The sequence below is a fragment of the Haliaeetus leucocephalus genome, unplaced genomic scaffold, assembly GCF_000737465.1.
Source record: "Haliaeetus leucocephalus isolate CR32 unplaced genomic scaffold, Haliaeetus_leucocephalus-4.0 Scaffold626, whole genome shotgun sequence".
Classification (NCBI taxonomy): domain Eukaryota; kingdom Metazoa; phylum Chordata; class Aves; order Accipitriformes; family Accipitridae; genus Haliaeetus; species Haliaeetus leucocephalus.
The window spans coordinates 3315906-3331413 of NW_010973062.1; the positions used below are offsets into that span (position 1 = coordinate 3315906).

General features: G+C 43.0%; 1 protein-coding gene across 1 annotated transcript in view; it reads left to right on the forward strand.

The window, feature by feature from the left end:
* The first annotated feature begins 254 nt into the window (after nt 1-254).
* The window catches only part of ITGBL1 (integrin, beta-like 1 (with EGF-like repeat domains)), a 145440-nt gene continuing 130186 nt past the window's right edge, over nt 255-15508 (forward strand). Inside the window, exons 1-2 of the mRNA XM_010578300.1 lie at nt 255-352; nt 1640-1851. Coding sequence (XP_010576602.1) covers nt 255-352; nt 1640-1851 — 310 coding nt within the window. The remainder of the gene's footprint in view (nt 353-1639; nt 1852-15508) is intronic.

Consider the following 15508-nt stretch of genomic DNA (forward strand, 5'->3'; position numbering starts at 1 on the left):
GCACAACTGTTTCTAATTACTTCCCTGCCTAGACTGTAAACTTTGGGGTTTGGCACCGGCCTCCCTCCCAGAGTGCTGCCCAAATCCCGCTCCCAGGCAGCTAATCAGAGCCACTGCAGCACGGGGGGGAGCAGCCCCGGAGCCAGGCTTGTCCGGCTCGCAGCTCTCCACACGCCCGGCGGGTCTGTCCGGCCGTCTGTCCGACCGGCCGTTCCGCGGGAGCGCTCCAGGTGCGGCATAGAGCGGCTCGCACCATGTACGCGCAGGGGCTGCCGGGGCTGGTGGTGCTGCTGCTGGTCACCTCGCTGCCGGCCGGTCACCCCACGCCACCGGCCGGTCCCCCGGCCCTACGGTAAGTGGGGCTCGGAAGCCTCCCGGGGGGGTCGCGGCCGATTTATGAGATGTCGGGAGCGTAGAGGCTGGGGTTGCGGAGGGAGCGGTGGAGGGGTTTGCGAGCTCTTCCCTCTGCCTGCTTAAAAGTCATGCCGAGGGAAGCGTTCTGGGTCGTGAGGAACCTAAAGAGGTGTTGTGCAAACTGCGGGGGTTATCTGCAATGATGTATTTCGTGCCTGAGACGCAGACCTTTGAAGCAGCAAAGGAGGGAGAGCTGGATGGCAATGGACCTTTACACCCAAACCTCGGAATTCTGCTGCCCAAGCGGAGCAGGCACCTAACCACAAATCCCGGTGCGTTCCTGCTTTTTGGTGTGGCAGCACAGCGAGGCACCCTGCCCTTGGCTCTCCCCCTCCACCACGGCCAGCACCCACTGCTCGCAGAGCCAGCAGCTCCTTTGCTCCAGAACCTGCAAGGTCTAGTGTCTGAGAAGTGCAGGTACCAGTCACCTGAACCCTCAGTATTCCCTAGCGTCGTGAACACCTATTTTTGGCTTGGCCAGTCCTTTGTTCTTTTTTTCCTACAATCCAGCTCCTGATTGAGCAACGCATGATTTTCCCTGTGTATGTCCTGAAAGTTGCCATCTCTGTGTGGCTCCCGTGGATGGTATAATTGTGTGGCAGAGCTGCAAATCTTCAGATCTAGCATCCGGATTCTGCTGACTTTACTAAAACCACAGCCACAAACTACACTGTTGCATGGAAAGCAGCGATTACTTTGGTTTCCTTTTCCAATGAAAGCATGGATCCTATATATCTGACAACCAGAAGGATTACTTTGGCAAATGTATTGTATTAGAATCGACCATAGGTTTGCTTTTTGATATCATGTGTTCCTGTTATGCTACCTAGAGTTTGGGTGTATACTTCTTTTCTAAACTTTTTGGAGTAATTCAGATCAAAATGTTTCATGGTACATAATCAAACTATACCTGTATATGCATATATACCAGATACGCATAATGAAAAAGAAGATGAGCCTAATGCAGTTAACAAGGTAAGTAAAATACAACATAAGCATTCCCACAGGTAGCAATGAGATTTCTGATGAAAGAGAAGAAAACTGGGTGATTTGAGGCAAGTAATAGTTTCCAACCATAACTAAAGCGGTGGCATTAAAAATGATATTCCGGGGATCGGCTCAAGCCATGGCCAGAGGGTGGTTTCCCATGAACCAAGCTCTCCTTGGCTCTGAGCTGCAGCCCCTGGCTTTGACTGCAGCTTGTTCTGTTTGCTGTCCTCCGCAGGAGCGGTTTGGGTAGTCCTTCTTCGTGCCGGCTGTCCCGGACCGAGTCGGAGCTCCGGTGCCGCATCCCGGGGGGGAAGCTGTGCAGTGACAGAGGCAGATGCGAATGTGGAGTCTGCATCTGCCAAGTGACAGAGTCCGGCAAATACTACGGTCCGCTCTGCGAGTGCCACGACTGGGTGTGCGAGATCTACGATGGGAAGATCTGTGCAGGTAAGGGAGCCGCTGTGGTGACAGAAGCTTAGAAAATATATATTATAACCAGAAATACGTTGGGAACACAGCACACTGGTAACAGTAAAGAAGCGGTTATGTATGTGTCCCTGAACCAGGACTCTAAACGGGATTGTGGGCACATCCAAGGATTTCACCAGGTTAAAGGATACAAGTCAAAGGCACCGTCTCTGCCATAAAATGAGACTTTCCCCAGAGTGAGCTTCATCGGCAGCAGGGGCAAAAGCAGGAGTCGCTTTGGGTCGGAGGCTCTGCAAACTGTGTTTTGAATCTAATACAGGACACAGTATTGCTTGCTTTTTTCATATAATATTGCTGCATTTGAACTGCTCGCCTAATGATGGCATATGGTATCTACCAGGGCTTTAAACTATCTCTGAAAAATGAACTTTTTCCTTTAATTATTTTTTTTTCCTTCTCCTGCTATGAGAAAGAAGGTTTGCTGTAGCAGGTACCACACTGAGGGCATATAAATACAATAACTCTGTTTTTCTCTAAGTAATGATAATGCTTTCCAAATAGAGACTTAAAACAATGTAATTGTTTTGTGGTTTCAGAGATTTCCCAACTGACACTGTATTCTTTAATGACAGATGAAATAACATACTTTTATGGGACAGAATTTAGTCCCTGCCAGTTGTTGGAACATGTTGCTTGGTTTGCATCTAAACATTATCACCCTTTCATCTTTCCAGCTGTCTTTACTTAAGTTTCTGGGCTATTTCAGTCAGATTTTGGCTTTTTTTTTTTTTTTTTTTTTTTTTTTTAAGCAGTTTAGAATAGGATTTTAGAAAAAAGCAGGGAGAAGAAATGCCATCACATTCCTGAGGGGATTCAGGCTGGAGCTTGATGAAAGGGGCCAGAAGGGTACTTCATTTCTAGTATCCCTGCTTCAACAGCTTTACCAGATTCACACAAACGTGTCATCTTTTGAGGCCAAAAACTGCAATTAGGTCAATGGGAATGTTACAGGAATTCTCCTAGTAAGAGGACAATACAAATGCATTCCAGCAATGGGTTTGGCAAATTTTGTAGGAAAAAAAGAGCAACTTATTTTAGCAACAATGTAGCTAAGAGTGAGAAGTCCAATAATAACATGAAAAGATCAAGGATGGGATTATGAGAAAATATTTCTATTTGGCACCTATGACTTTAGAGTTTTGTGGAGAAACTGATTTATAGATTCTGCAGTTAGCAGAAGTTAGTCCAGTTACATAAGAAACGTTGGGAGTCTGCCAATCATTCCAGCGCCTCGCTGTCCAAAACGTGAATTTTCTGATTGGTGGTGTGATTTCAATATGCTTGCTGTTGTTGCTGGGGTAATTGTATAAAGTGAAACTGAAAGCGCCCTCAATTTTAATATTCTGCCACAAACTCCACTGTTACGTTCCTGTTAATGTCATGAGCAGTGGCTGCAAGTTTTGTCAGTGCTTTGATGGAAAGGGGTGCTGACAGGATAAACAAACCCGAGAGATTTCTAACAATATTCAGCTTTTGTGTAGCACTTCATGAAGCAGTTCAAAGATGTGAATGTTAAGTGATTAAATGTTTTTTAAAAAACAATTTTTCTAGTGGTCACCTTCTGTAGCTGGAGTATTGGAGCCACATTACCACTGAGATGTCAAATAATTTAAATGCACTCTTCTGGAAAAAAGTAGTAAAAATTCAGTGCAAAGTCATGGGGAGGGAAACAGCTGTGAAGGGCCTAGGGTTTTTGCTTGTTTGATTTGTTTTTTTGACAACCGTGCTGAAAGTCCAGCTGACTGTGTTGGAGTCCAGGGCTGCCCAGCACTGCGGGAGAGTGGCCCTGGGTAACTCCTTCAGGGCTGGGACACGGAGTCAGGACCTGGGCGGTGAAAATCCTCCTTTCAGTCTGTGCTTGCTGCCCTCTTCATTTTTCCCCCACGTTTCCAGTGACTTAACTTTAAGTTGTGTGTACATGGGAGAGGGGACCATAGAAAAAGATGGTCAGATCTAGTATAACTGGCAGGAAACGGGTCCTTATGTTGTATGAATAACATACCCCCTGCCCCCCCGACCCTTCAGTGAACCACATCTTCTGATGTTTCTGAACATTATGCCACCAAGCTGATTTCCCATATATGATATGCTTTCCTTTCTTTGCATTTTTGAGCACATTTTTTGACTCGATGATGAAATTGTGTTTCCTTTAGGTGAATAGCCAAAGTGTCTTACTGCGGTTCGATTCCTGTTTCCTGCCTTGTTTTTCTTTTTTCCTAGTTTTGTTTTGATATTTCCTGTCCTGTTTCATTGCGGGTCTCTCCTGATGAATACAACAACAGTAACCGCTGACTGGTACCACATGCAGAACTTATAGACTCTAATTGAATATTCCTCTAGAGAGCCATGGTATTTGAGATTAATGCTGTTTCAAACAAGCTACTTTTCAAGCTGCCAGAGGGATGCCTTTTTCAGGTGTCTAACCACTGGTGATGTTCATATTCAGAGTCGGACAGGCAGAGTTGCTTGAGTCACTCATGCCAAATATAACTGTGTTTCCCTGCCAGTCCGTTCAGACGTACCCCCACTTCCCTCTCCCGTCCCAAGCTAAACAAAATACTTAGTTGCTTAATATGCAGCTCATTATCTTCAAGGCACCTTCTGGGTCAGATCCACTTTCAGAACCAGTCTTTGGACACCCATATGTTGAAGAGGAAAGGTCTGAAGATAGAGAAGATGTCCATCTGTTTATGATTTGATTTTTCTTATCACCTTGTATAAGCAATGGGAAAGAGATTATGCCATGAGTAATGAAGAAGAGCAGATGCAAATCTCTCTGTCCTTTTACTCTCCCTTGAGACTTCTCTGCCATATTTCCCTTCCATGATGTTTCCAGGTGCTTTAGAGGGAATTCCAATCATTTTTTTTGTCGCCCTTTATCCCACTGAGATTAATAAAGCAATAGGTGATCTCCCATGGAGTCAGAAACAAAGAAGAAGAGAGAAATGAAGTGCTGTAGTCTGAGTCACTGAGTCTCCTGTCCTCCTCAGTGGCCTTTTTATCTGCCTGCCATATCATAGGGTGTAGAGGAAAGAAGAGTGGAGTCCCAATACTGTCATTCTCTTTGCAATGTTGGCGACGTCTTTATTTTGTCATTTGCTGCTGGTCTTCTTCCTAAGAGGAGGAAGGCTGAATCAAACACTGAATCAAAACCCCAGAGGATTTATGCTTCATTCAGAGCAGACAATATATTTCTTGCTGTTTATTTGCAAATAGTAGTTCTGACCTCAGACAGTTTCATACTGCCTCAGGCTTTCTCAGCATAAGTGGAGCCTGTGTTGTGTTCAAAGGAAAGTGGAATGCAGCACTAATTCCTATCACGTCGCTGCTTGATACCTATTCTTCTGTGGTTTTGCAGTATAGACGAAAATCAATGTTAATGAATTATTTTTTTTTTTAGTTAATCTTTTTTACTGTGCCTGTGATTAATGAAGATAGAAAAAGTAAACTAAGCGTAGGCTTCCAGGGCCAACTGGAGCGGGAACACTTTAGATGTTCCCAGAGAACAGACCACGGAAATTGCCAGCTGGGACATGAGACAGTATGATTGCTCTGCTCATAGTTGGTGAGATCAAGGGGCAGATATGATTCGGTGGCAGCAAAGAGAGTGACATATGAAGAAGGTTCCTCTTTGCTCGGAACTATATTCATTGTCTTTGTGTTTCCATAGTTAACAAAGATTTTATAAACAATTTTTCTTCCAAACTGAAATACCTTTTACACCTACTGAATAACAGTGGCACTGCGGGATTTACCACTGCCATAAGCAGTTGCTGGGGAACTTTCGTTGCTGCTGCTCAGGCCACTGAAAGATTTTTCTGTTTCTTTCTCCAAAGCTGTAGTTGTGGCAAGTGCTGTACCTATTTTGAGACTAGTTCAGCAATGTAATGGCAGTGTTAGTCGTAGGTTTTCACAGCCAGAAGTGTTATCATAGTTATGTGAAGGACAGAAAGATACTAGTGCCATGATTTTCCACTCTGTAATGCTTTAAACTATGCAGAGAACACAAGTGAAAAATTAAATTGTGAAGGAGTGGATGTAGAAATACAAGATAAATCCAAATTAAAGTATTGATGTAATACGTAGTTAGGCATCCATGTGAGTTTATTGTATATATGGCCCTATATATCAGTTGGAGAGAGTTAGGAAATTGAGAATGGAATTTGGAGAACATTTTGAGCTGAGGAGTGCTCTTTGCACAAAAGCTGGATAGTGTTTTTAGGCAGAGCTATCTTAGTCGAGCTGGAAATGCTCTAACAACTGTACCTTTGTATTCATACTGAAGGGAGGTCTGACATGCTGATTTTTCATTGAGCAGCATTTCTTGCTACAAGTTTGAAGAAAAGCCAGTCTGTGACCTGCATTGATTGCCATTTGATCCAAAGTGAAATTCAAAGCCCTGGATTTTGAGAACAGGTGTAAGCCTCTTCTCTGTCAGGGGCCACATTTGTGAAGATTCAGCTGTGGCACATGTGGTCATTGGAGGGACAGGCTCCTAAAAAGACCAAGTTAAAAATAGGGCCAGAGGCTACTGATGAAAACGGAGCTTGCAGTTCTTCTCTTACCGGGTTTGCTTTAGTCTGGATTTCAGAACTTGGCTTAAGTGACATTTCCTCCTGGAGCAAGGTTTTGTAGGTGTGATAATAGCATACCTATTCATCTCAAAAACAGGTCCCCCAGATTCTAGTAGAAGTGAAATTGTGATAGCATAGACCTCATTGCAGGCTTGTTGCCTTGCTAAGTGCACGAGGTCCCGGCAGACTGACAAAGCACAAACTAAAGCCTGTATTAGTCTCAGCTTTATGCTGTTGGTACCTGATCTAGGTAAACTCAAGCAGCCTTTGATACATCTACAGTCGCTGTAGTTCCAAATGCAGTGTGTACGTTCATAGCAGCGGCGAGCGAAGCACGAGGAGGGAGCTCAGAGAGAGACACTGTGAGGGAGATGATTACTGGAAGGGAAACATTTTAAAAGTACCTTATTAAACAATTTGTAGCTAAACGCCTAGCCCTCATTTTGAGCACCTTTATCTGCAGATACTACTCGTGGAAACATGCTAGTTTAAAAGCTGAGTATGCTGGGCATGTGGAAGGAGAGGCTTTTTGCAGCACCTAGCAGAGCTGGAATGCAGCCCCTCACACCATCAATGCCAGCAAAATGGCGGGGGAGCAGCATCTCCTTCACCTTTTGCCCTTCTTTAGCCTGGGGTGGCAAGCTTATCTGTTGCAGAGAAAAAGCAAAGCTTTGTGCAAGTTTTGACAACATAAATAAGTGTTCTGAAGTGGGTTTGAATTTCCATGCTACTCACGGGCTGATAAAAGAACTGAAGTCTTTTTTTATTTATTTGAAAGCATGCCCTTTATGACAAAATGGCTTTCACAGACTGAGTCCTTTTATAAACGTTTGTGTTTCATTATCATTAATATGGAAAAGATACGGATGATAGAAAAGAGATGGTGTTCTTAATGTTACAGAAGAGTATATTAATGATCTTACCTGCTTCATCAGTTGGTGGGTTTCAGTAAGCGTTCTTATAACGGTCTTTGTCAAACAAACTGACTGGCTTCATAAGATTTTGTATGCTTATTTAAAGTTTTATTGTTGATAGCTGGTCCTGTAAAGGGCTTCAGACCATCCATCACTTCTGCCACTGGACCGTAGACCTTTCAGTGTAGGTGTTCCCAGGCAGTTTGTCCTGACAAGAAACATGTCACTAATTTTAAAAGTTTCCGTGAGCTTTTTTAGGAGGAAGGAACACATTGCTAGTGCTGTTCCTGGAAAAAGGGCAATTTGTGCCTAAAAAGAACTGGTGCTTGGCTGCCATGCGGAGTCAGACCCCAAAGTACGTATGTGGTACTGGAACTTATCACTGGTTTAACTGGAGTATATGGTGGTGAAGGGAGGCCATGTTACTTTGTGGTGCGCCACAGTTGTGTTGCTGGAGTCAAATTTCCTTTGAAGCTGGAACGACTATGAAGAACAAGGCAAAGGTGAAGGAGCTGGAGTTCGAGGTTTTTCATTTGAGGTTCTTTTCTTTAATTTTTTTGAGGTTTTCTACTTTTCCCGAGAAAGAGAGGATTGTTTTGGCCCAAACCATTTGCAAGCCCTGCTCATAGCAATAATTCTAGATTGAAAAGATGCATATCCAGACCCAGTGAGGTATGTTTTCCTCCACTCCTCTGCTCCAAGTCTGAATACGTAATGAAAAAATGTTCTTCTTTTAAACAGTATTTTAAAAGGCTATTTAAAACCTTCCTTTTCTAGTGATGGAGTGAGTCTTTATTTGCAGATAGGGGTTTGTGAGTTGGTACACAGAGAGTGGGCTGGAACACCAACTCAAGCAGTTACATGATCAGATTCTTACATGAAGATGAATAAAAATTCAAGAGGGTTTAATTGTAGTTGCACCTGTCCCCTTTCTTGAATGAGCAGCTACTTTCCTAATGCTCCTAAGACCTGATTCACCCTTCTGCCTGTCCACCTGAGTAGCAGCAGTGATCTAATCTGGGGCATTTTCTTGCCAGTGTCTTAAAGAGTGGCAGTCAGAGTCTTTGGAGGCATATCTGGGGCATTTTGTGGAGAAAGTGACTGGGAGTGCCAACTCTGACACAGACAGGAGTGAACCGAGTAATAACTTTGTGATTTGGAAAATGTTACGGTCAAACACTCTTGCCTTGGCAGCGGCATGCAGCAGCAGATGTTGTAGCTGGAGCACCCGGTCACAGTATTGGGGGGCGATGCTGGGGATGCAGAGAGGCGGGAGCAGGCTGTGGGAAAATCCTCCTGTGCCCCAAACAGGCTGCCACAGTCCACCTTCCTCAGTCATGCTTTTTCCAGTCGTCTGCTTCCAGCAGCTCCAGTTCAGTCTTTTAAACCAGGCAGTGTCAGTCACTTCAAATATTGGGGATGTTAGCTTTCATGATCCACAGTTAGAGGCTACTGAATGCAAAAAAAGCTCTTTTAAAGTATTTTTCCTGGTTTGCATGTAATTTCCTATTTAATTAAAAGGATGTATTAAAGTTATTTAAATCTTGAAGTTGTGTGATTGACAGTTAAGAAATTCTAAATCTCTCTACCTCTAATGAAGAGTCCTGTGCATTTGCACCATGATACACCTTTTGATTTTGTATTCATTATGGTTTTCTCCAGTGGACTTATGCTTCAATGACAAGAGGGAAATGGTTGCTTCCTGACATTTGAAATGGTTTAGTTTACAAACTTGATAACATATTTAAACTAGGATATAAATGTTAATCATTTCCCTTAGTCCATTCTTTTGTCTGAAATGTGTTTGAGACTCTCAACTGTAATCTCTCCTTCCCTCTGAACAGGATTTACTGGATTCTTAGGGACCACAAGCTGATGGTAAAATCAGCTGGTAGTGCCATGCTCATACAAGGAGGACAGATTTTTTTACCCTCCAGAAAAGAATGCAAGCCCCGCTTCAGATGGTATGAACATGTCCAGTATGGCACTGGACTGTAATGATCACAGCACCCAGCTCCGATACACACCTTTCTTTGCAGTTCTTGCAACAAGTTACTAGAAAGTATATCTTTGCCTTCTGATATTGAAGAGAGGGGAAGCTGAGGGTCAGAGATCAAAAATACACCTCCTGATCATCTTAGACTGATGGTGAGACTCAGGAGAGAGCCCAAGTATCTGAGTCCTGCTCAGGGACTCCCAAACCACTGAGTCCCCATCAGGTGCAAGAAAAAAATGTGATAGTATGAAAATTATCAGTTAAGACTGTGTCAAACCCCCTTTTTTTTTCATGTTTAGATGCTAAAAATACTATTCATGCAAATAATAGTCATGTATTCCTTTTCCAAAGAACTGTCTGTGCATTACATACTACTGAATTGTTGATTCCTATGTATGATTATCCAAGTAGAGAGCAGCTTTGATTTATGAAAACACCCAATCTGTTTCTAGCTTAAAAGTGTTCCACCTATAAATAAGGAGGTGAATTTGTAGCAGGTCAGTCTCATAGAGAATCAGTCAGACAAACAGTTTGTTCATTCAGAATATTCTGAAATAACTTTGATTAATCAAGCTAAGAGTAACCATTTTCAAAGCTATTGCAGAATGACAGGCTTTCAAACAGAAAGAAGGTTTTAAGTTTATGTCCTTTTAAGCTTACCATGAAAAGATTGTAAAGAAATGTTGACAACTGCAGATGCAGTGACATGCCTGGTAGACTGTGTTCCAGAGAACGGTCCTCAAAATGGTGGATTGTAAAGGCATGCTTTGAAGGATTACTGGAGAAGTTCTGACCTCTCACTTCAGGAACAGGGAAGAACTGAAATGGAGAAGGACAACCAATTTGTCTTATGAGCGTACTTGCAGGAGGTTCAAATCACGCTGAACAGTGGCAATGCCATGACAAAAAGCCATATAAGAACATGTTGCAGTGTGGTTCTGAACACTTTTGCAGAATTGTGCCTTTTGATCACTATATGCTTTACATGTAAAAAACTACTTCTGCAGGCTCTCAGAACATACAGCACTTTTACCCTAACGATCTGCACTGACATGTTTTTTTCTCAAGCAGTTTTTAAACTGGAAAGAATAGCTGCAATGAATTAATGGTACAACTGTAGTCTGACTTGCAGTGATAAGGCTGGGACCTTCCTTCACAGAATCATAGAAGTCAGTATTACAAATTTACTTAGCTTTTTGTCCCTTGCCTTTGTAGTCAGGTAAATTCTGTGGTAAGCAGATAACCAGTAAGAAATATATTTAAAATCAGAAAATGGTCTTGAAACACTTCATTAGAGTACTGTTGTAGGACAGGTACTTCTGATGACCATCTTTTGAAAGAATTTCATTTCATTCTCACTTCTGTTTCAAGCCACAGATAATCCTCAACACAAACATAGCAAGTGTCATGAAGAACAACTCCCAGTTTGTGCTTAGGAAGAAATTCAGGTGCCAACTATCACTGAAAGAAAATTGCCCATCGCCTCCAGAAAGGGCAGTTTCTCTAGAAGGGAATTGAGAATGTAGGAGAAATTGCAACTGAATACAACTACTCTCCATTTATGTAGCTTTGCCTACAGCCTGTTTGTGGAAATCTTTTATTTAAGGCAGAAATCCCAAGTTTCATTTTTACAATTATCCTTTATGAAAATAAAAGATCAGTTTTAGCTGGCCCAGCTCTCATTTAGCTTCTTAACACGAGCTGATTCAGCCACTGCAGCTTAACCTAAGGCTGGCGTGCCCTGGAGAACACTTGGAGCAATGTCTTTCCTGCTTCTGTTACTGAAAATCCATCTGAGAACTTTCCAGAATGAGCCACTTGGCGTAACCTGTTCCTCCACCAACTCCAGATATGGTGAACTTTTCTTCTCTTTCCCAAACATAATCCTTTCTCATTCCCAGGGCATCATTAGGGAATCATCTTCCAGTGAGAGGGACTGGTACATTTCCTACTGCCCTTTTTTCCAAAGACTTCTTAATTAATTGGATCATAGAGGAGAAATGTTAGAGCATATCATTGGCATTGGTTGCAAACTGCTTTCTTTTGTATGTGGCTTCTTCTAAATAGAGAGGTTTAACTGTGGCATAAATCTGTGTATCACAATAAAAAATAATTGTGGAAGTTCTTTTCAAGATTTATAATGCTTAACTTCCTACTAGCTTTGTGTGTGCATAAATACAACAAAAAATTGATTGGAGATGGGATTGGCAAAATTACCAAACCCCAGTCATGTACTTTGTTAGATTTAGGAGTGGATCCTGTCACTCATCTCTACTTTTCAGGTTAAAAAAATGTTTTAATAAAAGCAAATGGTATGGCTTTTTTTTTTAATCTAAACAGAAGCCTGTGTTTTCTGCTGACATAAATCTAATGAAATCAATACAGTTATGCCAACAGAGAATTGGTCTCACATTTCCTTCCCTTTTTTGACCAGAATCTCCAGTTAATAGCAAAGAGAAATACAACAGCATCATACAGACCCTGTCATTTACCTGCAAATGGTAATGGTAAAACAAAATAACAATAATGAAATCTCCAAAATTTAGACTGCTTTTAAGCTTGACAATATTTTACATGATTTTCTGTTTTGTTTTTCTTTTCTTCTGTATATTGCACTACTTTAAAGAGTTACATGTTACTCAGCGGTAGTTTGACAGGACATTTACCAAAATAATTTTTCTCCAGACTGGCAGAGTTGGACTTGGCAGAAGTGAGACTTTTGTGTGAAAACATTCTGATAAATGAAAACCAATCTTTCAAAGAGTTAGACTCTGCTGTATTAATCAAGGAATCAGTTACACTGACAGAACTCTCCCAAGTTTTATTAAATGGCCTGCTGATTTGGAAAGTCACAATAAGATTAAGATTTTGTAATTGCATGAGCAGGTTAAGTGTCGATCCCCTCTCCCCTCACCATCTTAATGCTTTTGTAAATGAGTTCTGTGGGGTTTTGCTTTGTAAATAAGAAAACTGCATTTTAAATGCAACTGTTAATTGCTTAAATGTATGTCTGCTACACATGCAGGTTATAAGAGATTTTATTTACAGATATTATACAGAAAATATAGCACAATTTCTCCGTAGGTGGTTTCAAAGAGACATATCACATGGGAATTTTTTGAATGAAGTTCTTGCAGGATAATATCTTGGAGGCTATGTCTAAATAATACAGTGACCACAGACTTCATTTTATTTCATGGGTGTCTATCAAAGGAACTCATAGTTAGAGTTTTTTAAAATAATCTTACTCTGCCTGGGACATCATTTATCAAGGTGTTTCAAAATGAGCACATAGTTCCTCTGGCTCTTCATATGGGCTTCTAGTCATCTGTCTTTCAGGGTTTCAGGTGCTGTCTTGGCTTTTCCTCCATCTTTTTCTGTATGAGCAGTAGTTACCAGCCCCACTCCGAACATTTTGGTTATCTCCAATTGCCAGATTGTTTTTCCTAATTCCAGTCCCTGTTCTCAGAGTCTTTTCGGCTTTTTGGGTGGTCTCTGTCTGGCCCAATTCCTTGGCAGTGCTCTTCACAGGTTTCCTTCTCCATTCCTCTGGCTCATCAAAGAACAGTTTCCATGAGGACCTGGGTGGAAGTTAGACCCACCTTGGCTCTCTTTACACGTCCTGGTGGCTTTTTCTCAAACTAATGACCTCTGCTCTTACACTTGTGTCCCAGAACTATATTTTCTTAGAGGAGGTATGCCTTCAAGAGGAGCTGAACTACCTTGGGTATTCACTGACCTTGTAGAATTTAACTACAGTTGTATGAAATTAAATACTGTTTCTTACCTCATACTTTATTCATGTGGGTGTTGTTCAGTTGTAGAGGCTCCTGGCAGGATATGAATCTAAACCACGGAATCTTTAAAATAGGCATAAATCAGGTGTACGCTGTGTGGCGGGATTTTGATATTGGGTGAGGGTCCGCAGGGCCGGCTCCTGCTGGAAGCTGCTGGAAGCTTCCCCGGCTGGGAGCCGGACCCGCCTCTGGGAGGACAGATTCCAGAGGGGAAACCTGCCGGGAGTCGGGGGATCGGGATGGGAGAGGAACCCCTGTGCAGATCCCGAGGGCAGGGAGGAAGGAGGGGATGCCCCTGCAGCCCGTGGGGAGACCAGGTGGCAGGCTGTTCCCCCCCCAGCCCACGGAGGGGAGCGGGGGAGCAGACGCCTACCTGCAGCCTGGGGAGAGAGGAGCCCACTGCAGAGCAGGGGGTGGGTGCCCCCCAAGATGGCCGCCGCTCCCTGGGGAAGCCCGCACTGGGGCAGCCTGGGACTGAAGGACCGCGGCCTGCGGGAGGGACCTGTGCCGGGGCAGTTTGTGGAGGACTGTCTCCCATGGGAGGGACCCCACGGCGGAGCAGGGGCCGGGCGCGGAGCCCTCCTCCCCCTGAGGAGGAAGGAGCGGCAGAGACAAGGGGTGAGGAACCGACCCCAGCCCCCGTCCCCTGTTCCCCAGGGAGAGAGAACCGGGAGTGGGGCTGAGGCGGGAAGGAGGGAGGGCGGGGGGGAAGCTGCTCTCGGGTTGGGGTTTACTCCCCATTATCCTTGGTTTGATTCGACTGGTAGCAAATTAAATTGATTTTGTTTCTTCCCCAAGCCGAGCCTGTCTTTTGCCCGTGACCATAAGCAGTGAGTGATCCCTCCCTGTCCTCATCTCGACCCACGAGCCTGCCTTTATATTTTCTCCTCATCCCACTGGGGCCGTGGCCGGGGCGGGGGGAGTGAGCGCGCGGCTGCGTGGTGCTTTGTTACCGGCTGGGTTGAAACCACAACACACTGCTGTATCATCATTTCTTCCTGCTTCGCCCCTTTCTCCTTCCTCGAGTAGGTGGCACAGCACACTGAAATTTTACGGTTTATTTTAGTTACTCCAAGTTATCTGTGCATTGCTTTTCTTACTCCCAAGAGAAGAAATGGTTTTGACCATAGTAAAAAAGCTTGTCTTAGGGAGACTGTGGAATCTCTGTCACTGGCGGGTTCAAGAACAAATATCTGTCAGGAAGCATCAACATACACTTGTTTGTGCCTCCAGGCACAGAAGTGGACCAGATGATCTCTTCCAGAGGTCTCTTTGATGCTGATTTTCTTTGATGCTGCTGTGAAACCAATTCTCGGCCTGGTGTTCTGCCTTAGTGAGGTAGATCTGTGCTAGTATAATCATGGTTTTTGTCATGCTATTATGTTTCTAAATATAATAATTTATTGAAAGGGATGCATAATCATTGATTTCAATCTGTTAAGACCAAGAACTTTTGTCTTTTGCAGTATTTATAATACTTTATATAATATGAGTGTCTGTTTCAAGTTTCTAAATGACCACATTTCTACATGACCACTACCAAGTCTCTGAGCAGGAACGATCCTGGGAACAAGCTTGCTTGTTTAAAGTTTAAGCATCTTTTCAACAGAGAGGCACAAATTAATGCTTTCTAGAGATAAGTGGTGGATTGACTTCTGTAACAAACTCAGAGTCATGGAAAACATTTTTTATCCAACCCTTGCAATTTGATAGAAAGTTAGCGGTGGAAGCATTAAACAGAAATGTGTCTGTTTTTTATTTGCTTTGTTTAAACAAATGGATTCTTAGTCAACCACTGACCTTATGGATAACTGGCAAAATGCACAAAACAGCAAGGGAAAGTGAATGGTTGCCCTGCAGTCTGATGTAGCACAATATAGACCACAACAAAAATTATATTCTAGAAGCTCCTTGTCCTTGTTGGCTCCATTAAACAGCAAATAACATATTCCTACTTAAACAGGAACATGTCCGTTCTGCATTTTTCACTGGAAGTAAATATGTAAAAATGTTTTGTCAGATAATGAAAAAAGGGTAGCAAGTAGTATTACATTGCTAATAAACTTATAGAAATAGGCCAGGTTTTTAAGTGCTGCCACGAGGATATACATTCCCTATATTGTCTCAATGCAATATTATACCCTTCAGAAAGTTAGTTATTTGGATGGCAGTGAACTGAACCCTGTGTTGGTAGCTGAAAACATTACCTAGATTGATGCCAAGGCAAAAGATATTGCTATTGTGGGGGTGCAAGTTCTATCAACCTGATTTCTTTCATATCAATGGGAACTAGAGAATTGCCCCTACTATTCCCTTCACCTTAAAAACACCCAG